The 27,660-nt window shown below is 40.6% G+C and overlaps 1 protein-coding gene across 1 annotated transcript; it reads right to left on the reverse strand.

Annotated features, from left to right (window-relative positions):
• Positions 1–2,026: 2,026 nt before the first annotated feature.
• SKIL (SKI like proto-oncogene) lies at positions 2,027–21,334 on the reverse strand. The gene is made up of 7 exons (XM_040613475.1): positions 21,182–21,334; positions 18,620–20,544; positions 13,675–13,772; positions 12,021–12,259; positions 11,569–11,810; positions 10,203–10,427; positions 2,027–7,194 (listed from the first exon to the last, which is right to left on the reverse strand). Exons 2-7 carry the CDS (start codon positions 19,724–19,726, stop codon positions 7,033–7,035), a joined length of 2,073 nt encoding a protein of 690 aa, XP_040469409.1. The 5' UTR covers positions 19,727–20,544; positions 21,182–21,334; the 3' UTR covers positions 2,027–7,032.
• Positions 21,335–27,660: the final 6,326 nt, after the last annotated feature.

Consider the following 27,660-nt stretch of genomic DNA (forward strand, 5'->3'; position numbering starts at 1 on the left):
TTCAAATTACCAGAAAATTTTGCAAAATCTTGATATCCCAAAGCTGAGATGAGAGGCATTTGCCATGGTGATACTGCGGGCACATCCTAAGGGGCAAAAAAGAGGTTTTTTTAAAAATGCTGTGAGATTTTAATTTGCAGGCTGTGGACACATCCTACTGTAAATCAGTCTCCTACAGCTTGGTTCCTCCAGTATGGTTTCCTTAACCACAAAAGCTCCTCATGCTGCCATGTTCTCCTTCACAAATGTATTTATCAAAGAATGTGCAGCAGCTCAACAGGCAAGAAGTAAATTTTACACTCCAGTAACTAGTACTGCTCAACAGGGCCCATAGGGCACTGTTTGAATTATTTTATTAATATCGATAGAGACAGGAAACATTTACTATTTTGTCAGTGTTATAAATAACACCACCAGTATTTAAGTGAATATAAGTTAATACGCTACAAGCGAACAATGATTCACAGGATCAATAAAATAAACAAAGGAGGACTTCCCAGCTATATGCTAAATAAACTGACACACCAGGGCAATATTCTTAAAATCTGCCACTTTAAAAGTGGCTACACTTTTAAATGCGCTACACGTGCATTTATTTCAGCAATACTGTGAATGCCTCAAAGATCAACCTTTTTACCCTGTCACTCAAGCAGGTTCCCCTCGATCAGCATCATTTTCTCTGACAAATGACATGCGTTGCAATTAGTCATACTTACACAAGCTATTAACACCCTGTGATTTTTTTTTTCTCATACAAGTGACTCACCTTGAACTTTTTCATTGCAGGGTTTTCAGCCCGACTGCTTCTCCCTCGCTCGCAAATGCACCAGTATAAAAACAGCATGGGGTGCAGGAATAAACTGCTGTAAGGGGCACAGCTAGTTGTTTTCTTCCACACCAAAGGCTGAGCCCATCAAAATATCACCAATTTCACCTTCACCTTGGTCCATACTGTTCATTTTTCTCTTCAGCTGTAAAATACAGGAAAATACATGGTAGCATTAAGGATTTGCAACTATCTGAAACATAATCAGCATTTCCTATAGGCAAGACGAGCGCCTTAAAACGAGGACAAAGCATTTTCGCTCTCGAGGGGAAGGAAAAATATCTGTGTATGCCACCACACCTGCCTACCCACCACGAAAAACCTCTCGGTATGAATAAAACCACCCAGATCTCCAAAATATTGTTTCTAGTAAAAGTTGTATTTTTTTACAACAATATAGTTTATTTTTTAAGTGACCAATAGAACATAGCTTACTGCTCTAAGTGGAGAAGCGCCCAACTTAAAGGGAAGACCCATTCCCACGCAGCTTACAAGAACATGTTCCTCTTTCCTCCTTGACTCCTCCTCTCTCCAACTCTGAATTTTCTGCTATTTAAGCTCCCTGATGGTACACAAAAATGTTAATCAACGTAATCATGACTCACAAAAACCAAGAACTCCTGAGAGGTGCTGTAGGGTGTATTTTCCATCAACAGTACATATTTTTTTCAGGAAATACAGTAAAATTCTCATTTCTGATTTTAACTTCATATAACCTCAGCATTTTATCTGGTAACATGCAGGTTTTATCTTGTTCATTACTAAGCTATTTATTTAAGAGAGGTGTGAACAACTCAAACATTGCTAGACTAGTCAAGTAGCAACGGAGGTGTGCACCGGAGAACATGCCAACTACACAAGTGGATGTATTTACATGTATAAACACCAAAATTATAACAAATACATAGAAACCTTAGAGTAAATAACGCCTTTCTGGAGCCGTAAGAGCTTTAGCAAATGGGCTCATAGTGAGGGTGGGCTATTGATCTTGCACATCTTGCTAAAAATACCCTTTAGAAAACCGGGGACCCGCTGCAGGCAGTGGGAGTTCTGCTAATAAGCGTCAGTGTAAACAGGTTTTAATTTACTGTAATCAAAGCAAGCAAGACTCTGTCCTCCTTAGAAAAGCGCTGTTGTTAAAATACCTTCCGAAAAGTCAAGTTTAGAAGTCAGCATTCAAAAATATTACAGAGACAGGTGTTCTGACATTACAGTTCTTTATTTGTTTTCGAATCCACAATCTATACAGGTATTTACAAGGCATGAAAATGGATAACAGCACAAAATACAATTGAGGTATAAGCTAAGAGCACAGTATGTCATGTTTCAATAAATATAATTCAGAATTTGTAAACTAAGTGACCAGATAGATGCATCTTGTTTACTAAAACCATATAAAATATCTGTTAAATCTCACGTGAGGTAGAGGACAGTTTTTGTGTGTCATGTAATGCAACCACAGCAACTCTGACAATAAGACTGTACATCATTGGCAAGGTACTAAAAATTGTTGAGTGCACTGATCGTTTTTCACAGGCTTCTACTATGGTTTCAGAATAGTCATTCAACCTGTTGCCTTGAGCTAATACAGACTCTGTTGTTCTGCAGCTACTTTCTGTAATTTCAGATATTTATACTGGCATGTCAACATCGATGAATTCTTCCAAGGATGAGTATGAAAACACAAAAACAGATTTTGTCCATCACAGAAAGCAACATCATGGCAACAAAATATTTTAGACCAACCTTTTATTATTTCCTAGAATTAGTTTAAATACAGTACAGCTGTGCTTTCCTTTAAGTGAGGTATCTATATTCAGAGAAAAAAAAAATCAATTGATAGTTACATTTAATCAATTTTCAAATAGCAAAATTTTATACCATTTGTTTGCTGTGCTTAAAACTAATTTTTCAAGCGTTTTCCAACTGAACCACTAATCCTGAAAAAAACAATTTTCTAAGTAATGGAGACACACTACAAAATTGTCGTGCAATTTGTAAGCAGTAACTGCTTTTGCGGAAGCTAAAAAATTGTTCTCTTTTTGAAATAGAAATATGCAACAAATAGAAAATTCTACACGTTTTCTGTAATGAAAATTGATGGAATACACACACTACAAATGTAATGAGCAAAAATAAAATCTAAATTTGAAGCTTTCTGCTGCTTTCTATTGGCAGCTTAAATAAAATTACTGAAATATTGCAAGCACAGATTAACAGGTAGGTGTAATTATGTCTTTTGTCGACTTCACCATGTTATAGAAAACTCTTGTGTGGATTAATTACACAAATTAAGTGCAGAAAAAATACAAAGTTGTTATCTTTACTGACAATCAAAATATATACTCTACAAACAAGTGAATTCTAGGAAGCTGACCATGACAGCATTTCAAGGCCAACTTCACGACTAATGCTAGGAAAGTTTCCCAAAAATTTCATAACACATTCTAGCTATCCCCTCCCCCAATATAAAACAAGAATGTATGAATAAAACATTGTGACTTCTAAAATATGGGCCAGGACTTATTTTTTCAGGCCACCAATAGCTTTATGCTCCCACTCAACTTTTCCTACTTCACTAACTGCATTATGCCTTTACTATATACAACTGATATTACACCTAAGCTATCAATATATTAAATATAGCATAAAATTAGTTTAAGAATGTGAAACATAGCTACATTTATCTAAATGCTCAAACTAAATGATATGCTTTACAGTAACTAAAACACAGACTTCGTTAAGTTTGGAGATTTAGATAAAAATCTCTTTCGTCTAGGGATACACGGCTATGCTGCAAATGAGGGTGCTTTCAGACCACCTAAATTACAAGAGTTTTACTCTAAGCTCTTGTATTTTCTTGTTGATTAAAGTACACAAAGCATGTGAAAGTTCTAGTTTAAAAAAGTATAGGAGCAAACTAGATAGTCATCTTGAGCCCCACTTACTTTGCTCCAGAGAATGCACTAGGCAACTTTGATCTTGATCTAGGTGTTTAATAATGCAACTTCCAACATTATGCCCAATTTTAGGATTTTTTTCCTATGGGCTTCATGTCACAACTATCTGGGAAAACGACTTCCTGCCTGAAAGATCAGCAAGCACTAACTGAAGGCAGAACAAATAACAATACATAAAACGAGCATGCGAGGACTAAAAGCGAGGACCTAATGACAGAATCAGTTTTTACCATTAAGTGTGCACTTAAGTGACGGCCCTTAAGTGTGCATTCCAAGTTCCTGTATCAGGCTGTAAAATAAACCTTTCAATGTAATTAGCGTAAGGTAGTGGAAAAACAAGTCAACGTATATTTGTTCTGGAACTTATACAGTATTATTTACAATTTACTAAAAAACTATCTTTCAAAGACTGTGAACACACAAAATCTATGGCACATTTATGTATACATTATTACTTAAAATCAGTATAAAATTAAGTCTACACGTATGAAAATTGTTTAAGTAAAGAGCCTGAAAGTAATATTTAAGAATTGTAAGAGGATTACAATAATTTAAAATGCATTCTAACTTTAGATTACCTAAATGGAATATTTACAAAGCTACTTTTAATAAATGTCGCATTAGCGTTTTCAGCCAGATGTTTTAAAACAATTAGGAGGCCTTATCTGCAGCTGGAATTGCTAAAACTTCGTATAGCTGCTTGAGTTCTTGCAAGAGTGAAAATATTAGTACAAACTATGGCCATCAGCATTTTAATAGCCTACAGCGTAAACCAGTTAACAGCTGGTAGAGAGCTGGTTGAAGTGCTGGTTGAGGCACCGGAACCCGGGCTATACTAGTACTCCACTGCAATTGCCACTGCTGAAGGTCAGCTGGTGGCAAAAAGGGAAATTTGAGCCAAAGTCACATAACGTAGACAAGACCTGAATGGAAACAGAATATACGGTAGTCTAATACAATAATCCCATGAGGATTCCATACATTCAATGGCTAAGCTATAAATACTGTGGTAAATTAGTTACTGCAGCTGTATTAAACGAGGCTGTACGGCCTTATCTACACTGACAATCGAAGAAGTCTGGTTCAAAACACTGATACTGAAAAGCAACTAGAAACGGTATCTTTTGATCCCTTAATAACACCTGGATGAAACTTTTCGGTTTCCCAGGACGGTGTTTTCCTACTTGCCCATCTAGCTAATCCAACGTAGGTTCTGTCAATCCAGCTGGACTACTTCCAGCTCCATTCCCTAATAATAACACTTTTATGAACTTTCTTACGTACTCTTCCTATAGCTGTGGTTTTGGTTCTTGTTACAACAAAACATTCATTGTGTTTTTAAAGCACGTGGTGCATAAACAACCAGAGTAATTTACAGCCTGCACCCCTCCTTCCAAACCATGCTGCAAAGATGGGCTTTTGCCTTTTCATTTTTTTAAAAGCAAAAATTTGGAGACGGAGTCGAAGAAAGGAAAAATGTGATCTGGGTCTTCTTTTCTGATCAACATTGACAAAGAAAACTGGTATTTTTATACTAACCTGCTTTAGCCTTCAGTATAAATATGACACAGAGTCCATAAACAAAATTGTACACAGCTATAAAAGAATCACCCTATGACTCCATGACATTTGATTTACCACCTCATTTCTCATTCAGTTTAAAGACATGTGCAATTTTATCTTTCTCTGTGATACTCAGTCCTGTTACACCACTAAAAGAGAAACAAAAAAACCTCAAAAGTTTTCAGTTTTACTAGTTCGGGGGGCGGGTGTGTGTGTGTGTGTGGAGAAAATCAACGTAGCCTTTTACTAGTGGTTTCACCCAGAATTAACTGGATTATTAAGAGAATAATAAACCCAAGTACCTCAAAAACAGAAGCTAAAGTACAGGTTAAAATTATGTAGTAAAATACTAGAACTACTAAAATATTCCTAGTCACTGATATAATCAGCTAGTATCTATCAGCTGTATCAAACTTTTTGGAGAGGAGTGCAAAAAAAGTTATTTCTTCATCCAACTGTGTAGTCATGCGTTTAATCCACTAGGAACCAGACTTCCGAAGTACTCAAACATTATATATACATAAAACAGTAATTCTGTACAATTACACATTTTCAAATATTATAGCTTAACAAACATGCTGTATTTCTTAATTCATGGTAACGTTACCATGCCATTCAAATACAGAGACTATCAAAATAATTTTCAAAATGCCGTATCTCAGAATTTTATTTTTTTAAGCTATTATCGCCATGTCAGTTAAGGCCTGTTCTATGTAATGAAAGAAAAATCCACAAGTTGGCAAGAAGCTCAGAGTGTGGAGGCTTAGGGTACTAGAGAGACAAATACATTTTTTTGAATAAATACTATTTTTCTTGAAAGCATGAGTATCTGAAAACCAGTTAAGTCAAGCTTTCTCATTTTCTAGAAGGAAACGCCCCACCTTTCAGCCTTTTATTAATGTTTCTTTCATACCTAGTATACAGAAGAAAACAAGAGAAAATACACGAATTTTTAACTTCCAAAGATTCCATTGTAATTCTAAATCTTTTAATTTGCAAAAAAATCCTAATGCTTTCTTCTTCCAGCATGGTAAGCCAATGCTGGCTCTAAACTCTTTAGATTCATAAAGAGTTGTTAAATAGAAAATACAGAAAAGATCAGCTTGACTTCACACAATGAAATTATGGGAAAAACTCACGCTGGTAAATCACTTTTGATGATCAATCATCTATCATTGTGGCAATTTTGAGTATTACCTTACAGATGAAAAGCTGCCTTTACTTTCCCCAGTCCGAGAACATGTAATTCTCACTGAAACCCGAACTATTTTTTATCTTGAAGAATTCAGAATGTTTTTAATGTACTTTTATAACTGGATGTGCAATTGATAGCAAAATAAAGATCGCCACATAGATTTTAACAGACAATGTTAAAAGGTATAGAGTCCTCAAGACTGCATTAGAAATAGACAGAAACTGGTCACTCTAAATCAAGAGTTTCGTATTTTTCATTGTTTGAGAAAAATACCAGTACAAATAAATGCAGATTTTCATTGGTTAGGAAAATCTAAAAATGTATACCTATCTATCTCTATTTATTTATATATATGTATATCTTCATCGGGATTTGTCTGGGAAACAGAAACCTGCAGATAATACTTTTTCTCACCACACAGAAACTGCTCACAATTCATTAAAAACCAAAACACCCTGTTTAAAGAATGCAGCTTCCTCTTCCAATCTCTATTTTCCTTTCCCATTTTTTGAAGATTTCAAGATCTGTAGCTTCAATTCCTTTATCATCAACTCTAACTTTTCCCTTGCCTCTCGTTCTTGTCTCAGTTCATCTTGAAGCTCTTGTCTGTCTGCCTCTGCGTGATCCAATCTCTGTCTCAATTCTGCCAGCTGTAAAACAGAGAGGAGAGACAGAGAGGCAGAGCAAATTATAGCAAACTTACTTGTAAATGTCAACTATTCACTTCAAGATGCCACTGATGACCACCCTATGCATCAGATAAAAGTATTTCAGTTCACCAGCATTCATCAGCTTGTCTTCTACTGTTACCAAGAATTATGCAGTTACCTACTACACCATTAGCAAATGACATCAATATACAGAGTTGCATAAACATCATACTGTAACAAAAAAAAAAAATGGGACAGTCTAATATTCAAATACATATAAATTGTAGTCGTACAACCTGTCACACCAGACCATGTCAGTAATACACATAAGCTGTTAGGAAGACCGTGACGATGTCTGCATCAGATGTTTCACAAATCCCAGAATAAAGAGCACTTTATCATTTTCCAAGTCGATTTCACTTACCTGACAAAATATTACTCCATTTCAAAGCCTGAATGCATTTCTAGAACAAAACCACCAACACTGTTTTTTGATACTTTTTAGTGTAAATGAAACAGCATTACCAAAAATGACATCCAGAAAACCTTGAACACAACCACCTGCGCATTTATGTGTGTGTTCAAATATAAACATGAGTCCACCCAAACTGGTGTTGAAACACAGAAATTATGTATTTTTTTTCATCTTCGGAGTAGAGTAAAACTCAAACCTGCTAGATTGTCCAAACTTATTTACAGTGAGATCTGGAAACGTGTGATGAATTTTTCAAGTGTGAGAAAGTTACTGTAAAATTGCTACTACCAGCAGTTAAAACAGGGAGGAAATTGGAAATTAGTAATCTTCTCTACCATTGATTTAAGGTGGTTTTTTTCTTACAAAAAGAGCTCACTGAGTCTAAAAAAACTCATCTGTGTTTGTAATGATATGTATCCACCTGATCTAAATCTTCACTAAACATAAGTCTCGCTAAAAATGAGGAAGACAGCTGATGAGAATGAAAGGAGCAGGAGCACGCAGCGTCACTGGTGTTCGCCAGTTGCTGCAAAATGTACTGGGCCAAGGAACTGCTGTGCCCATTTTAGAGAAACATCACATTCAGGAGACGTTCATCTCCACTTGCGTAACTGGAAATATTTAAATGGTTCTTTGTATAATCAGAAATATTTAAGCAGGTTTTAGATAGCAATAGGCTATTAACACAAGTCTTCTGACTCCACTACTGGAAGTAAACTGTTGCAGTACAATATGCCCAGGGCCTGCACGTTGCAGCACGTACTGCACAAGCATGTCTCTGGTTGATTTTGACTTCCACCTCTAAGGAAAGGTTCCAGTACTGGTTATACTGCCCTGTTGTGACTGACAGGGTAAAGCAACAATTAAACTAGATAATTCAATAAAGAAGTCAAAAAGGGGGAGAAGGCACTTAGCGCATCTTCCGACAGGCCTACAAAGAAGAGCAGACATTTAAGCAAGCTGCAAATCCCAAATTATTAATTTTGTTGCATGTAGTACAAAGAGGGTTCCTCCCAGTCCACAGTTCTCAGCCAGAAAAGGCAGCCTGGGTAACTGCTTCAAGAAGACATTGGATTAAGGCTTTTTAAATGCTGTGTACACAGCCTGGGGAAGGCACCTGTTGCCAGGACCTCTCTTTCACTTGGGTACTTCTGACAACTGCTTGGAACCCAGAGTCCAAAATCTATTCTAAGATGTAATGAGGAGAAAAAGGTTCAAATTGTATGTTGTGAATTGCTCTACCATTCAGGTAATAAGAGAGTAAACTTTCATGCAAGGAACTATTTAGTTTTCAAAGCCTAACTTCAAAAGGAACAATCAACCAATCTCCTTGGGGAACAATCTATGGTTTTTACCTTTTAAAGAAGGTAAGCTACACAAGCCACATAAAACACACTATACACGATTACCTTCATAAATTAGAACATGTTGTTACTTGCAGTAATAGGGCTTGTACCAGATGTTTAGTAAATCAGGCCTTAGTCAGAGAGGATTATTTCTGGCAGCAAAGGCTAGGAATCTGTGGAGTGGGATGTCATGACATTAGATTCATGAGAAGGATTTACGATGTTTGTCTCTGTCCTACTCCCCAAAAATACCAAAACCTGTCTCTCAAGTACTGCCTGTTTCTTAGTCTGAGACAATAAGGGCAGGAAATGTAGACAGCTATGATCAAACGATCACAAAACTTTACTGAGCTGAAGTTTTAGATTTTCTTCACTTAAAAAAAAAAACTGTGAAGACTAGTTTTCTGTGACACGGTACAAAATATATCACCATACATTTAATTCACTATACATTTAATCGTAACTGCAACTGATTTTCAAAAGCTGCATTCCAAGGCTCCCTTTGGCATTAACTGTATCTTTCCCATGGGAATGACATGAATAACCTCCAACATAAAGAAGCAATAGTGTAAGTTAAAAGGGAAGCGAAAGAGACAAGAAAAATCTCCATAGGTTTTGTCATATGAACCCAAGAGGCAGGAATGGGAGACAAAAACATGATTTTCATTTCCAAGAGAACTCTTGGACCAAATGCTTTGATAGAGCACAGAAGGGAGCTCATTAGACAGTGCAGAAGATTCTACCACCGAGGAACAGATAGAGCATCAAGGTATGCTACTAAATTTACAAAACGCTGGTTGAGAGATTTGGGGTTTTTTTGTTTTAACATAAAAGGAATAAAAAGAGGAATAACTTATTTCTGTAACTAAAATGAGAACATTTAGTTCTACAACATGGGCAAGCCTATATACATTAAAAATATGATTTATTTTACATGAGGATGTAACAAACCTTATGTTTAAGATTAGTATTTCATCAAAAACATCGTATGTTTCTGTAAGATGCATTCTACCTCAGTTCCAATCAAGGAACACGGAAATAAATATGTCACTGTGACCTATTCTGGCATTCATCTATGGTATCAGAACACATGGAGAAGATGAAACTTTAAGGTGGCTGAGCAACAGCTTCACAATTTCCTGATACATTAAATATGGTTTAGCTCGAAATGAACTTTCCCTTCTCACCTGTGCTGCATATTCAGCTTCTTTGTCTTTTTCTAAATTGGAGTCACAGCTACATTTCTGCTTCATCACTTGGTCCAGTTTCTTCTCCAAGTCTCTCTGCTCAAAATAAAATTCTTCCATTCTTTGAGCATGCTCTGCCTGCAAACATTCAAGTTCTTTTTGTAAATTCTGCTGCTCTTCTGTCAGTTCCTTCATAGCTTTAGAGTTGCTTAACATTTCCACCTCCTGTCAAGAAAAACCAGCATCACATGCACCTTAGTTCTGAGACCAGAAAAGCAAAAACCTGAATTTAAACATCTATCTTGAAACAATGAGGCCAAAATGAGCACATTTACCTACTGATAACAACAGTTCGTTACTGGTATTTATCTACTTATAAATGACAGCCTGGAATTCTGCAGCAAGCATTTAATTTGTAATAAATTATTGATACTTCCAAGTACACAGAGCTTCCAGAATTAGATTCACAACTTCCAGCAGCAAACCTCAGAAAGCAGCAGCACTGATTTACTAAAATATAGTTTGAAAATGTAGAAGTGCATCATCAGAAAACAGAATAAATGTGTTCAATTTCTTTTTCCACTGGCATTACGGTATTTTTAAGGGGGTTTTTTTTGTTTGTTCAGGGGGTTTTTAACTTATCTACAAGCTTTACCTCCAACAGTAGAACAACTTAAAAGCAGCAGCTCTAGGGCCCCATCTGAGCTCACAGATTCTGAGCTTAACATTAACTAAACTAAACTATTAAGTCTGGTCTATGAATGTAGGAAGCAAAGAGACTATTCATCTTAATTCATAAAACAGAAATTATGCACAATCACAAGGGAACACCCACTTCTAATAATTATTATATTAATATAATAAATTAATTATGGTATAAATATCATCCACTATTAAAAAGACTAATAAAATCCCCCTAAAAACAAGGGCTTATCAAATAGAAATAGGCAGTATCCTTTTTTATACAGGCCAGTGATAAGACCACTCCTAGAGGACTTAAGTCTGCATCTCTAAAATCCCAAAAACTGACAAATTTGAGAGGACTTAAACTGCATATGACAAAACACTCAAATGTTTGGAAAACATTTTGAAGTGAAAGAAGTAGTTTTCATTTGGATAAAACAAATGAAGGAGCTGCTGGAACACAGCAGGTGCAAACTGAAAAGACACCGATTGTTAGCGGACTCAAACCCAATGAGCATAAGGGATATTAAGGATTTGGTGTCTGAATTCAAGCTGGGGCGAAAATTATCTGTGTGTTTCAGTGTTTCCAATGCATGAAATCTGTGACATTGATTCTAGAACCAACAAGTTAACATCAGTGTTCTGATGTCACAAGTGAAATGCGCTCAGATTGGCACTGTACCATTTGAAGCTGCTGTTTCCTCCGCAAAATCGTATTTAGTTTTTCTTGCTGCTTGATGTAGGTTTTCATGACTTCTTCCATGATCCTTCCCTTGTCATCTTCACAACTGATGTCTTTCATGAGCGTGGGGGACAAGGTTCGCACATCACTGCCTACTTCAACATGGCTAGAGTCTCTAGCGATTTTGGAAGAAACACGTTCAGATTTTCCACCTCTTGCAGAACGAGTTGACACAGGTGGATCTACAGAGAAAAGAAGAACACAGCACAATAATCACAGAAAATTAAATCTCCAGAATAAAAAAAATGCAAAGAAAACTGAAGATTACAAAACAGTAAAAAAATTTTTTTGGAAAACTGAAGTGACATCACAAAATATTTGCTTAGTGTTCACCTTTCCAAAATTATATGGTATAAAAATTGAAATTCTTCAGCATAGCTTTCACTACTCACCTAAACGTTTCTGCTGCTCCACGCCACTTTTCAAGTCAATTTTTTCTTGTTCTTCAAGAGAAAGCTCTGGATAGGAGGCAGCTTTTTTGTGCTTTCCACTACCAAGCTTCTTCTCTGACTGTCCAGGTGAGGACTTCATTACTTCTGAAGCTTTGACTGTTGTTTTTGCAACATCCTTATATTGTGATGCAAGAGATACATTTGGGGCGACCACTTTATCACACATATAAAGGTAGTAACTGAAATAGTAGAACAGTAAAATTAAGAATGAAAGGTAAGGCATAATAAATGATGACTGGTAGAGAGCAGTAAGTTTAATTTAATGTGATTTCAAACTATAAGAGCTTCAATGAAAAAGAAGCACATACTTTTTATATTTTTCCTATGCAAAAGGAAATCCTAACAATCCACTTAATCTTTACTGAGTAGATTATCTAGATAAGGTTTTGAGGCTATCGAACAACAGGATTTTCCAAACATGGCTGATGAAAAAAAAAATCATACAGAAAATCATACGAAGTCTTCACTTCAATGCAAAGAGTGAAATTAGAATGCCACTGATTCCAGATTCTCTAGCATCTTCATAATCCTTATAGTAGCAATGGAGGACGGGGGAAGTGATCAGTGTAGTGGGAATGAGTATATCGCTCCTTCAATAGCAAAGCTGTGCAGCCACAGTGCTGGGGCGTGTCCGAGACCAATGCTGGACCTTCTTTCTCACATACATCAAGCAACCTATCTGGATTTTCACAGCTCCTGGGCTCCTGGGAGCACCCTTGCGTACTGCCCTAACCTAGCCACTCCGCTCTTGCCTACTACAGAGGGAAAAGAGTGCCAAATGTGTTCATGTCAGTGCCAAGATAATCAGTGGCACGACGCTGGAGTTCACATTGCTGTCTTTGACACCTTCCTTTCTCCTAGTTCTGAAGGCAGGCACCGCTAGGACGAGCAAACTGAGGGACCATCACAGAAGTTCCACCATTCACGCATTTGCGTGGGAACTAGTTTGATGCATATGTGTTGTTTTGATGCATGCTGCTAGCCAAGAGCCTGATTCCACCCTTATATGGTAAAGGCACAACCACACGGGGATGAGGGTAAGAGGTTCGTCAAGAAAAACTGTTTCCGTTGTTGATGCAGATGACAAACTGTGTACTACGTTAAGAAAAGAAATGCACTTGGTTTTTAAAACCAGGACACTAATCAAGAGACAATTTAGCTGTAGCCATTGTCCCAGTGTGGAACAAAGCCTTCAAACACCAAACAGCCTATTTGGAAAGGAAATTAAGTTGCACTCACGGTAAACAGGCCCTATGCAGCTTATCATAAGAAAGATTAAAAATTACTTTCTGTCATTTCTACTCTGAAAAGGGAAATTGTAATTACATTTCCGTTGTATTGCCTACTGAAAAACACTCACAGATCACAGCTTGAGTCCTGCACCAACACCCACTCATAAGCAGTTCATTAGTATCTACACTAAAAAACACACAAGAAGTTAGGGTTCAGCTATTCCTGTGTGATCCCTTGAAGTTCTCCTAACAGTTCAGGTTGCAAGTACACTTTTTTCAGCTTGAATTACCTTTAAATAGCCACAAGTATTTAAATACTTGTACATGCAGTGCTTATAGTTCTATGCAGGAAACTCAGTTACCTGGGATGGAAAAAGGAGGGTGGCTGAGGATCAGTTTCTGCTTCTTGCTTTATAACTGGATACCACTGCGATAATTCCAGGCTCTGCTGTGAATCTGCCTAAAGAAAAGAAAACAAATTGGTAACTGGAAGATAGGTACATGTTACTTACATTTTCATAAATGCTCCTCAGTAAAATGGCATTTACACCATTAATACACACACACCCCAGAGAAACTGGGGTACTGGAAAATGGAGTGTATTTGGCAGAGATGCACAGTGACGCAAGATACAGAAGTTTCATCCATCTCCTATTTCCCATTATGGGCAAAGTAGCAACAAAATTAAAAGAAGATCTCTTTACAAACCTACACAAAAGCTCTGTTGAGTTTCCAGAACTCTGCCAGAGGCATGCTAAAAATGTTTGGGAGAAACAGAAAGCAGAAACTAGGATTCCCAAAAGGTGGTAGGAGCCTCTTGCAATGAAATATTCACATCATATTAAGCACCTGCCAGATAATTTATTACAAAACAAAACCTATGAATAAAATGGAACTGGTGTTCCAGAGACAGAACTTTCTCCAGTCGTCACAAATTCTTATTACAGAAGTGGGGAAAGCTGCTGCAGTTAACATGACAACTCCGTTCCCTTTGCAGTAACAAACAAAATTAATTCCGGTGCATTGGAAGATACCATCTTTAAAAACCTCTGTGCATTCTGTATTTGGATAGCAATGCTGGTTCTGTTAGTCTCAAGAAATATTTTTTGGAATTACTCTTTAGTCAAAGTTACTGGGGATACTTCATGCTCCACTTCAAAGTTACTATTAATTTCAAGTGAAAAGTGTCTCATCATATATTTAAATGAAACTCATAGCTAAGAAATTGGTACTTAATTTGATGGTATTAAAATAGCCTTGGGAAGCAGGTTTTTGGGTAAGGCGTGGTTGGTTGACAGCAGCCCAGCACCCACGCAGCCGCTCCCCTCACCGCCCCCTGCCCTAGCAGGATGGGGACAAAAGCAATAAAGCTCCTGGGTCAAGATAAAGACAGTTTAATAGGTGAAGGAAAGAGGGGAAAAAAAAAAAACAAGTGAAGAAAAGGATATCGCTCACCACCTCCCACAAGCACAATGATGCCCAGTCAAGTCACCAAATGGCATCCACCTTGGATGCCAAAAGCCCCTTTCTTCTCTTTCCATCCCAGTTTTTATCGTTGAGCATGACATTACGAAGTATGGAGTATCTCCTTGGGCCCTGCCAGTCTCTTGCCCACCCCCAGCCTACTTGCTGCAGAGGCCGAGTCCAACACAGAGACAGCCCTGACGCTGCCTAAGGGCTGCTCAGCAGCACCCAGAACAATGGTGTGCTACCAGCACTGTTTTAGCTACAAATCCAAAGCACGGCACCATACAGGCTGCTATGAAGAAAGTTAACACCATTCCAGCCAGACCCAGCACCTCTGGGAAGTTGCTCAATTTGAAAAAAAAAAAAAAAAAGCCTATAAAGCTAAAAAAAATATAATAATTCTACTGTACCGAAAGCTTCATCTAGCATTCTAACATCTTCACAATGATATATTATCAGAACAGTTTATATTTACATACCCTGAAATAAACTGCCACAGAACTTCATCTGTGGCACTCAAGAGAGCACCCAGTTACACAGAGGTGGCTTGTATCGAGGTCTGCAGAATCAAACGCCACGTGACTATGAGAGATACCAAATCCCATTTACAATATTCTGGTCGAAACTTCCAGCCCACTAAATTCAGCTCTAGCAATGAAACTGAAATTTAACTCCACCCCTGCAGTTCCTCAAATCAGTTCCAACATAGATAGAAAGGAGGGAGGGCACAAGGAAGCTAAGCTCCAGAACAGTAAATTCATAACCAAGCCTTTAAATAATAAAGATTTGAAATACAGTGAATAATCTCTAGAAAAAGAGCCTCATCCTGACACTTGTAGTTTTTTTGACTTATTCAGATCATTCTAATAATTTAAATAATGTACATGTACTCTTTTACTTACACTGCAGCTAATATACAGTAATCCTATTTGAATTTCTGAATCACATCTTGTCCATATTTTAGGACTCACATTTTAACATGTTTATATATTTTCATATGAAATTATCTATCAAGTTATCTATATTTTCAAGTTTTTAGGTCAGATTTTAACATTCCCACCTATTTCAAATGGAATCTGACTTTACTGTCTACGCTTAGTCTGCATTTTGCAAATTAATTTCGTAACATGCAATCAAATTTTTACTTAGGAAAGAAAATGAAAAGTAACTGCAAATAAACATGAAGTCTTTTTCTAACATCATTCTTCCCTCATCATCCAGGTTAATAAAATAGAAATAAAACATCTACTTCAATATATACATGTATATTTCACTACCTAACAATCCGTTTAGTTTAGATGCTCTAAAGAAATTCTGTGAACACTATATATTCAAGGTGAATTCAATGATTTCTACCCAAACTATTTGAAAGGGCTTTCTTCAATCCTACTTGTACAAAGCTGTTCTTTAAAGGGGGGGGGGGAGGCAAGTAGCAGTTTCAGCTTAATCATGAAGCTACTACTTTTATCTGAGATGGGATTTATAACAACACTCAAAAACACTCAGAAGAAATGTTAACTCTCCACTATGCGAGCTTTTCCCTACGCACAATGACGAACTCTGGGAATTGTCTGAGTAGCAGGACAGAGTTTTAGTGCAGAGCAATTATCAGAAACTGTCACAAAGTCAAAGGGGATGAGGATCTGAAAGTGCAGAGATCAGCAGAGACATAGCGGCAGCTGTTCCATGAAGAGCAGGTGGATATTACACTGCAGTCTAGAACTCAACAGAAAATTAGAAACTCTGTGACAATCAAATACACAGCTTACAGCTTTCCTATTAGCACAAAAACCCAGAGAGGAATTAACCTTGCGAGTACACTGCTCTTAAAACATTAAAAGCAGAAGCGTATTTGCACTGTGAGGTTAATAAACTGAGGGTGAAATGCTAAGGAGAAAGGCAAGGCACAGGATCTAGGATGCTCCAAAGACTATGGGAATTAATTAATAATTTATTATTACTGGATGGACAAAAACCTAGCCAAGGGCAACTGTTCTTCCTGGGCCCTCCACAATAACCTCAAAGATGCGTCGGCACTTCTGAGGACTGACTCAGCAAAGGTGATAAGATGGTGACAGAACAGCAAATGGAACATCCCGCACACACACTTCCCTAGGAGCGTAAGAAAAAGGAACATCCACACATTGTACCAAATACCCGTCTCACACCACAGATATGAGGGAAAGAAAAGATAACTGAGGCAGCCCAAGCTTCCCAAGGACAAGGAAACAGAGGCTGTGCTCCCACACTCCCCTGTTAAACTCTTCTAATCTTTTGTACTTTCCAGATGAATATCCATGAGACAAAAAAAAGGATAAAGAACCCTCCCCCACCATTTTTTCTTTGTTCAAGTTTTCAGTTTCTCTCTCATTCTGATTTCATATGCTGCTTTGTTATAAAGAACTACACAGGTCTGCAGCAGAAGACTCCAGAAAGTTTTTGTATTTCATTTGCACCGGTTCAGTCCAAATTACTGTTACTGCTAATTTCAGCTGTTTTTTTCATCTGTACACATGAAACAAAGATCTCACGGACATGCTACCGTGAAAAGGGAAGCAGTATTATAGGTATGAATATAGAAGACTGTTTCCAATGATGCATTCACCATACTATCGTTTATTACCTACACTGGCATTGCAAGGACAAAGACTGCCATGTCTTTATCAGATGAAAAGCAAAGTCTCCTTGCTATGAACCTACCCACATCTTCAACTAAATCAGCACATGGAAGCATGCCATATTGCAGACTTTCGTGGAAATTTTCTGCTACAATCCCTTACTGTAGACTGGCACAACTATAAGAATACCTGTTACTACAGTAAGCCTTTCTGCAATAGTGACTTTTCAGAAGTTTATGCCAAAAGTTGTCAACTTACAGCACACCTTTTTGGGCTCAACCATCTGGACTGCTCTTGCTGCTATTTTGAAATCCACCACAAAACATCCAACAGGCAAAATGCATATATAATCGAACCAGCAGCGATCAGACAGACATGTAAATGCCAAATACACTAAAAAAAAACCATAGTCATGGGGCAGGAAGCATCTAAAACCCTCTTAAGTTTAAACTGTACCCCAAAAATTGCACCTTCTATGAACGGAAACATCTATGGTGTTTAGTATTTATCTGGTGCTTGTCTTTAAGGGAAAAATAAGCTCTGTATTTTTGAACCACAGTGCAGACTTGCAGCACTATTTTAGGAAAAAAATACGATGTCTATTATTAACCATTGTCAAGATACCGGCCCACAGCACATTTCTTGCGCTGCTTAAAACCCCCTCTCTTTGGCGTATTTTCTGTATACTAAGTGGTTTAAACAGAAAGCTACTGCTGAACAAGCAGACTTTGGGCTTCTAAATTGCAACTTAGCAATGCACCAGTACCCTGCATGCCAAGTCATGAGATGGGTGGCTAGCAAGCCAGGCAGCCATACACCGCACCTGTGTGTGCGGGAGTAAAAATAACACATGAAGAATTTGTAATACTTGATTTTCAAGCTCCTTTCTGCTTTGCTCAGCTGCTGCAACACACACTGCATAAAACATACTCAAAGGTCAAATAAGAACAAAAATTTTCACAATAGCTCTGCATTTACAGAACAAGAACCAACAAAGCCAAACCAGCTCAAATGAAGTTAACTTACAGCCCAAAGAGGGAAGAAATTACCGCACCTTTTAATGAGAAATGTATTTCCATGGCAAAGCTCTCCCACAAATTTAACTTAGGCTTGATTTGACAAGCATTCCCACTTACAAAAGGCAAGCAATGCGCTTCCAAAACAAGTATTTACGTGTGAGCAGAAAGAGATTTGGGAGTTTTACAAGGGTAGGTGAACTTACTTTAGACCGAGTTCTTTTCTGATTTTTCTCGCTAAATTTCTCCTTCATTTCCTCCAAGAGATGCTTCAGTTCCCGCTCCTCCGACGTTCCTAAGTATTTTTGGTTAATATGCAGGTAGCAGTGCCACTTGGCTGATTCAAATCCCCAGTGGCAGGTCCTCTTGTCCGGGGATCTGTGTGAATGCATCACAAACGTCTGGGGTGAGAACATCCCGTAGCACTCCAAACACTGGATACACGGGTCATCCGGCGCAAGGTAGAACTGAGGTGCAAACAACCCCTGGCACTTGCCCAGGCATTCGTGCTCTACCTCAAAGGCACTGCCAGTCTCTTTCAGCTGGGCCAAAGTGTTCTTACCAGGGAGAAAACTGCCATTTTGTGGGAAAGTGCGAGGACGCAGTAAAGCATTGCATAGTCTCTGAGCATCGGTCAGCGTAATTAGCCCACAGGATGGAGCATTAAACGGAAGAATTCCCAAAACCTTCAGAATATGAAGCTGGTCAGAAGTGCACCTTGAGCAGTATATATACAGTTCATCACACACCGTATTGATCTGCTGCAACGAAAAGTCTCGGAGAACTGAATTCAACACTTGTGGCAGGCAAAGTCTTTTCTCTCCTCCAACTTTAAAACAAGAGATAGATTCCCCCTCCAGTATAGTCTGGGTGAGTTCCGTGGAGCTGTCCGGAGGAATGAGCAGCGGACCAGAAAGTATTTGCGGTGACGGAAGAGGCAAGAAGACAGCGGGTGACATATTTTCCTGGGAATAACGAGCTGAAAAAGCTGCCGGTCCACCCAGTGAACTCTGGCTGCTTAGGTGGAACTGTGCCAACGTGTGTTTCAAACCTGGATTTAAATTCAAAGGCTCTGATAGTGAAGTACTGTTCAGCTTGGTGGCTTCCCCATCAGCCTCCACAGTAGTTTCATCATATTCATCCAAGTTCTCCTTCTTTATTGTTGGCAATTTATTTATTACAACTTGTACTTTGCTATTTACATGCATTTCTGTCATTGCTTTTTTTAATGGAGGACTTCCATCCTCCTGGATCCCACTCCTTTTCTGGTCTGAAACTAGACCTAGAGAGAAGTTTATTTGCGGGCTTTCCATCGCTAAACACCAGAACTTTAATTAATTAAAGTCTTGAATGTGCATTTTCCTGCTTGTTCATACAAAAAAAAAATCAACAATTTCAAGTGCTCTTGATTACCAAGCTTTGCACTCTTTTCAGTAAAATGTTACTTCTTCAGCCTCCAACAGTAAAATCTGTAACCCATTTTGCATGTGAAATCACAAAATTAATAATGGAGAGAGGTTACAAAGATTTTTCTTTTATAGTTATTTGTTCAATTTTCTAATACAAAACCCCCACTGCAACACATATACAAAAGGCTTTTCTTCGTACGCTCCCCGCTATTTTACAGTTGTCTTGTACAACGATTTAGTAAAAAAAAATGATGTGCTGATTCAAGAGTGTCCATCCTTGATCATTTTTTTCCTTTAAAAATATACCCTCTTTTCAAATAAGTCTCTATTTAAATATTAAAATAGAAAAATGGTCTCAGTTTGAAGAATGCTGATCTTAATGCAACTGATCCAAAACGTGTATGAAAATTTTATTCAGCACTTTCAGTTCCTGGAGATCAAACACAATCTTAAGGGCTTGCTTTATTGTGCTGCCAACTTTATGATTTCACCACCAGCATGGGAGTTACTATGGCAGCTCACAAATAAATCCCCAAATTAAAGGCTGATCCAGATCCGGCACACACTAAACATCCCTAGAGAGTCACCTTTTGCACAGATGTCACTGGTGTGTGTCAGAATTTTCCCACCCCAAGTTATCAGTAACAGAGGTAAGATCCAGGCCACCGGCTAAAGTCATGGCTCGCGCTAACGCCGCGTTCTGTCACGTCTTTCCAGAAAACCTGTGAAAAGAGAAAGAGGTCAGCCAGGAGCAACCCCCAACACAGCTGGCTGTGCCGGGGGCGGGGTGTGCTCCACTACCCCGTGCATTGCGAGAGAGGGGTGCACAGGGCGCCCCCCGGTCGGGCCGGCAGCGCCCGCCGCCCCCCGGCCCCGGCAGATGGGCGCAGCTGGCAGCAGCAGCCGGCAGCTCCCGCGGCGCGGCGCGCACGGCCGGCGGGCAGGCCGGGGGGGCGGCACCGGAGCGGCTCCCTCACGGCGTGCGCAGCCTGACAGCACGGGGGCTCGGCGCACATCGGGGCCGCTCGCCATCCCCTCCGCCCGGGAACCGGCCCCCGGCCCTGCAAAGCCCCGTCCCGGAAGGGCCCGGGACGCCGCATCCCGGCCGCTCGCACCCTCCTCCCTCCCTCCCGCGCCGTGACTCACCTCAGCCCGGCCGGCACCGCTCCGGGCAGGGCTCACCCCCTCCCCCGCACTGCCCGCCGCCTCCCCGCCGCCCCCGCGCTACGCCCGCCCGCACCCCCTTCCCTCAGCCCCGCCGCCGCCGCCGCCGCCGCTCCCTCCCCCCGGGGACGGCGCGCCCCTCCCCCCGGCTCAGCTCCATTCCCCCCCCCCCCGGCAACTTCCCCGGCCCCTCACCCGGCGTCGGCGGGGGCTCCGGCAGCCCGGGGAGCGGAACGGGCTCCGCGCACGCACCGCCCACCCGTGACCTCACTGCGGAGACGGCGGCGGCGGCGGAGACAGCCGCGGAGACGGCGGCGGCGCGCGGCCACGAACCCGCCGGCGGCGCGCGCCGCCCCCTCCCCCGCCCGCCGCCGCCGCAGCCCCCGCCCCCTGTCTGGGGCAGCGGCGGGAGCGGCCGCCCCTCCCCCGCCCGCCGCCGCCTCAGCGCCGGGAAACCCTCCCCCGGCCCGGCCCCCGCCGGCGGAGGGGGGGGGGGGGGGGGGGAATAAAACCCACAGGGAAAAGAAAAAGAAAAAAAGAAATAAGTGCTATTTGTGCCCGGCCTTAGCTCGTCCTTCCGCCGCCGTTAGGGCCCGAGCGGGCGGCGGGGAGCGCCCCGGTGGCGCTGGGGAGGGCCGGGCGCCGAGGCCGGGGCCCGGAGCGGCGGCTGGGCGGGGAGGCGGCGGGGGGGGAGAGCGGCCATGGCGGAAAGGGAGAAGGAGCCGGGGCGGGCGCGGAGCTGTCAGGCGTACCGCTCCCTGAGGCGCGGCGGCCGGCAGCCGGCGGCCCTGGGGACTGCCCGCCAGCAAGGGCCGCCCGCTGGGGGTCCCTCAGCGGCCATCTCCCGGCGAGGATCCCTCAGCGACTTGTCCCCCAGCGAGGGGATCTCATCGGCGGTCCCTCAGTGAGCATCTCTCAACAAGGGTCCCTCAGTGACAGCCCCCCAGCAGGGAGCGTCTCCCACCGAGGGTCCCCCCGCCAGGCGAGCGCTGCTCTGACACCCCGCTACCAGGGGACAGCGACGCACAGGAAGGTGGGTGGCCGTGATGGTGTCTGTCCCCAAAGCAGCTGCACGGACCTCTCCTTCCAGCCGCAGCACCGGGAGCAAGGGGATGCGGGAGAAGGTCTCGAAACCCACGACGGAGCCTGGCTGGGAAGCGGTACGATCGGCGCAGTGGAAGCGTGAGGGGCTTCTCCTACATCAGGCTCGTTGCTGGAAGGGGAGAATGCTCTCTGCAGGCACTGCTTAGTCTTTGTACCACTACGTTACTACAAGTTCCTTCTATCCGCAAGGAGCCTAAAGCTTTTTTGATTTACATCTTCTCCGTAAAGCCGGCACTTCAGCTGAGATTAGGGCACAATCCAATTTGCTGTGGCCTTTCATCGCGTACAGTTACGTATTGCGACGCAATGCGAGCACAAAAGCACAGCACACGAAAATGGGGCAGTTGTACAAGCACCAGGCACCACCTAACACCGGCCGGCACTGCTCACGGCGCATGGGCTCCCTTCCGTGCCATCTCCCAACGCCACAGCAGACGGATTACCACAGCGCAAACAAAACCTGCCTCGCTGCTGATCACACAGGGGTTTGATACGCTTTAATCCTTGACTTCACACCTTTCATATACTCAGATTTCCTCGGGGCTGGCAGGGCTTACTGCTGGAACAGCCCTTGAGAATCACGGCAAAGCTCCTTCGTGAATCACTTAACTCGCTTTTAAAGCACCACATCAGTTCTGGCATCTACAACAAAATTACAGTATCTACATTTCCTGCTGATGATGGCTTGGCAAGGAGTGATCTGGGATTATTCATGTCATTTTGTGTGCAGGTTTTTCCCTTTTTGCTAACCTTAAGTGGTCACATTGTAGGTAGAAGCTCCTACTCTATGCTTGCATAGCAGCTAGTGCAATCTTTGGGACCTGTGGTACTTTATATTGCAAAAATAATAAATTCTTGACAGTTGAAGTAGCAGAATAGAGTTTGGAATAACTCGGTGATGACAAAGGCAATAATGGTTATATTTATTTTTCAAAACCCAAACAAAACCACTTCACCTTTTTATTATTAAAGAATTCAGGTACAGATGAAGGAACCAAAACTGAAATAGAACATAACCTCAGTTTTCATACTCACGGAAGGCGTCCTAACGGCAAAGGTCACTGTTTTACTGTTGCTGTATTGCAGCAACTGGGCAGGCAGCTTTCCTACAAGTGAAGGGGCGCCAAGAAGAAGCCTTAAGTTTGTGGAAGGATGTAAACCTCCAAATTAAAGAGGTTTGTACTTGAAATTAAGTGTACGCTTTTTTGCAGCTGCTTGAAGTAGACATTTAATAAAACGCCTATAGAAAAACATAACTTCTTTTTTTTTTTTTCAGGCTAGAGAAAATAGAGGAGGAAGGGAAGGCACAAATTCCTTCCATTCCACGCAGGCTAAAGCAGAGATAAAAGCTTCCCAAAAACTGGAACCAAGATTCAATAGCTAGGAAGAACACAAGTACTGGAGACATGCAATTCCCCCATTCCCCTTAATATTCTCCTATTTGTGCTTTCCCATCCTCATTTTCTGTCTCTATTTTTATTGTAAATCACTAAAGATTAACTGTCTTTCCTCAGGAAGCATTTATCATTACTACCACAATTAACAGGGAGGACATTTTTCCTTACTCATCTGCACAACTCCCCTGTAACAGCAGAATCACAACTGAAACATACAGGTATAAAAACATCGGGCTCGGTGCGTTGTTTGAGTTTCATGAACTGAAGGATGATCAGGACTGACACCTCTGTACTTTCCAGCTACCTGAGATCCACCACAAGTAATTTGTGTATTTAAGGAAATTTCACAGATGTTGGACCATAAACCTACTCTTGGCTTATCTTTGCATCCAACAGCATTTGTTCTAACTGAGCAGCACACAGTGGTTAATAAACACTGGTCATTCCACCTCGATATCTAGGGTTCTTGTTTGTACTTTTCAAAGCAGAGAAGTGCTATAAACATGTTTAAATGAATTCCGGCATTGTGCAGCAATCTGTAGTAGTACCCTGTGCTTTTCATAAATGCTGTTCTTTAGCCTGCAGCAACACAATTACATAGGCCTGCGCAAGCATCATCTCACTGTGGCAGCTACATCAAATGCTTCTGCAGCATTTCCAGTCTCAGACAGAAAAGAGGATTGCCTCATGTGATGGTTCTGCAGAAAAACCTTACAAATATTGGTATTTTTTTCCTCCATTCACAGTTAAGCAAACACCACAAGGCAAAGCAGTTGCAGGAGTACAATTGCTAGCCTTACATGAAAATGTGAACTGCTTTTATGCAGGGCAGGAAGACTGAGGGAAGTGATGGAGAACGTGCAAAAGTGCATTCATGTTTGATCTCAATTGTCTGCTTAAATTGTTTAATTCTTTATTCTTCTGCAATAAAATGTTTGCGGTAGGACGACAAATAGCTTAATGAAAAAGTAAACATGTTTGTGAAGAATACTAACAACACTCTGTACTTAAGCACATAAAAGGTTTGTTTAAAAGCCACAACAACATAGCAGAATAAAACAAGATTTATATATCTACCAGCTTTTGGAGCTGATCCTGAAAGACACAAACCTGTGATGCAATTGTCCAAGCATTCGGGACATTCCCATCTTCCCCACCCTCTAGAATTTAGGATCTGTTAAAAAAACCCAACCAACTATTCAAATAGAGATCAGTGAAACACACTGCGTCATATTCCCATTTTAAATTTACTGAAGAAAATGCAAGATTTATTACACCAGAGCTGGACTGATCTAGGAACGTAAGGAAAGCAACATATGTAGGCAGATATTACATCTTTTATTAGACCTACAGATGTCATGAAAGCTTAGGAATTTGGTGGCATCATCTAATTTGGGTTTTTCAAGCTCTGGTGCACATTTTCCATTTCAGGTTGCAAATTCTGGTAACTATTGTGCTGTAATGATAGTGTTGCTATAGAGCTACAATAATCAGGCAATGCAAGACAAAGTTTGTAGGTAGAGGATTGTCTAAAAAAAGATGTTAACTCTGCCTACAACTTCTACTGTGGAACTGCTTTTCACCGTCTAAAGGCACTGTGCAACTAAAACCTGAGTTACAGACCTTTGCAAGATGTAATGATTTGCACTGACAAGCACAGGAGCAATCTTTCTTTTATTATTAATGCCACTGAATTTTCAAGAAGGGCTGAAGCTCTTTGGAAGCTTACAAAACTAACATTTAAGTGTCTTGAAACAATTCACAATGGCACCTTCAGTGCTTGGTTTCAACACCTCAGGTTTAACACTGGGGCAGCCTGTACAGAATTTTTGTCTTTACTCTTCTAAGTCAGCTTTAAGAAAAATAATTTATTAATTAGAAAATATTTTTTTTAATTTACAATTAAACAGTGACTACCCCAAGTTTCATTTCCAATTAAAATAAAAAATGAGGGACATATAATAATATATGAGAAACCAAGCGGCTCTCTAGAAAGTATGCAATTCTTATTTCATGTATTTCTAAAATAATACTAAGCAGGACACACTCAAAACCACAGACCTCCAACACACCATGAAGCAAAGAAAAAAGGGAGTGCTAAAAAAAAAAAAAAAAAAAAAAAAGTAAGTCACATCCTCCACACACACATGCCCCTTTGAATTCCTTGCAGGCCACCCTTGCCCATCTCTGGGGTTGCTACCGCTCCCACTAGGAAGAAGAATTAAGTAAGACATGCAGATTAGTTTGTCCAAGTGCAAATAAATGTAATTCCTTTAAACTACTGCATATGAAGTGAAGTGCCAAATAGCGTATTAAAACCAAATAAAAAGACCTTTCAGTTGAGCTGGTTAATGCAGATACAACGTTGTTCATCAAACCACTAAGCACGTTAAGAACTCCATCACAGTTTTATGAGTACGATTTAAGTTGCATATTCATGAACAGAGGGGCATTTCTTCAGAAAGGAACATTAAAAAAACCACAACTGTTTCCATATACAGTCTCTGAAAATGCTAAAAAGCACAATTTAACACTGAACAGAGAACAAAAATCATGCATTTTCTTCTCTGAAGATACTAGCTTGTGAATTTTAAAGAAAAAAAAACAAAAATTACTTCAGTGGTGATTTTTAGCGGTAAGTTGTAATACTTCAGACCGCTCTTGTGAAACCTATGACAGACTAAGTAACACAGACCAGATACCATATTAGATACCCTATTATGGTTCTTATCATAAGCACCAGAAGTTGATAGATTTTAGCATGCACCATATTTTACAGGACAAGTTACTTTGGAAACAGGTCTGTACAAAACACTACTGCTAATAAAGAACGTGAACCATAACTTAGTTTCTGCATCTGAAATCATGGTCAAAATTCAACTGTTCAGCCAGACACTTCACCACCCAATGTAAAAAGGGTACAAGCCCAGAGACTTGGTTCCTTAGAAGTCAAACGCAGGCACAACTGATTTCTGGTTCTATTTATGCCAGAAAAAGCCCACCTCCCGCAGAGCCACGCAGATCTGGGAGGGAGATGCTTCTCTGTCTTTAATCCTTGGCAATTAAATGGTAAGATCACACATTTCAAGTATGCAGTTCAGATCCCTTTATCATAAGGAAAGAAAAAAAAAAAAAAGTCTTAAAATAAACCCTAACGGAACTCTGCTCAAGCAAATGCAAGATATGATAAAATCCCCTTTTTCTGAAAGGGGCTCTAATCCCTAGCTCCCTCTTCCCCGCTTCCCAGGAAAACATCATTCATCTATACACAATTTCAGATACCTTTGTTGCTTAACATGCTTATGCCATCCATCATGAAGTGAGGGTGCATGTTTCGCAGTTAAGGTATCAAGTATATATAGAGATTACACAAGCTATTAATTTCTTTTATAGAGTGTCTTAACATAAACAATTGCTCAGACTGAGCCGAGAGCAGTTGGCCACCAAACTGAACAGAAACAAGAAGTGTGCGTGGGGGGAGGTTAAGCATTTAAGATATGCAACCATCTGTAGCACTTGCCTAGGACTGCTGATGCATACTTTTAATAACAAGCCAGATTGCAAAAGGAAATCTCTTTTAAAACATAGAAACACAGATATATTAAAATACCGCATCTGTAGCAGGGTATGAGGTAAGTGCCCTTGCCCTCTCTGTCAGAAAAGAGACTGCAGGGGAGGAGTTGAAGAAACAAAGAAAGAAATCATGCAGAAGTAAGTGCAGCAGATGAGTGTTGCTCTAAATTCCAAATCCCCAGCTCTGGCAGCTGAGATGACATCTTAGAAGTTCCAGCTGAAAGAGGTCCTTGGTCAAGCAAGCCAGAATTGCGCTTTACTTGAAGCTCTCTATATGTACGGCTGGCTGAAGCCTCGCTACTTTCGTTTCATCACTGGCGTCGGCAAGACAGACAGGACCTACAAGGATGCTTTTTCTCCATGGGGCATGACGAATGTCAGGCAAACAACCAACCACGTGGGAGAGGGATCTGCATCCTAAGACATGCTTGGGGAGCACAGGCTGAGGGAGGTATTTCTTCGGTTGCTGTGGTCTATCTCAGTGCTATCTTTGAGAAAAAAATCGTAAGATTAGAACAATGCTGCCTTGAAACTTGGCTAGTTCAGGGTCAGACGACAATCCCGAGAGAAGTGCAGCATTTTGCAGTATTTGTTTTAGAA

Source organism: Falco naumanni, chromosome 13 (assembly GCF_017639655.2).
Source record: "Falco naumanni isolate bFalNau1 chromosome 13, bFalNau1.pat, whole genome shotgun sequence".
In the NCBI taxonomy this organism is placed as follows: Eukaryota; Metazoa; Chordata; class Aves; order Falconiformes; family Falconidae; genus Falco; species Falco naumanni.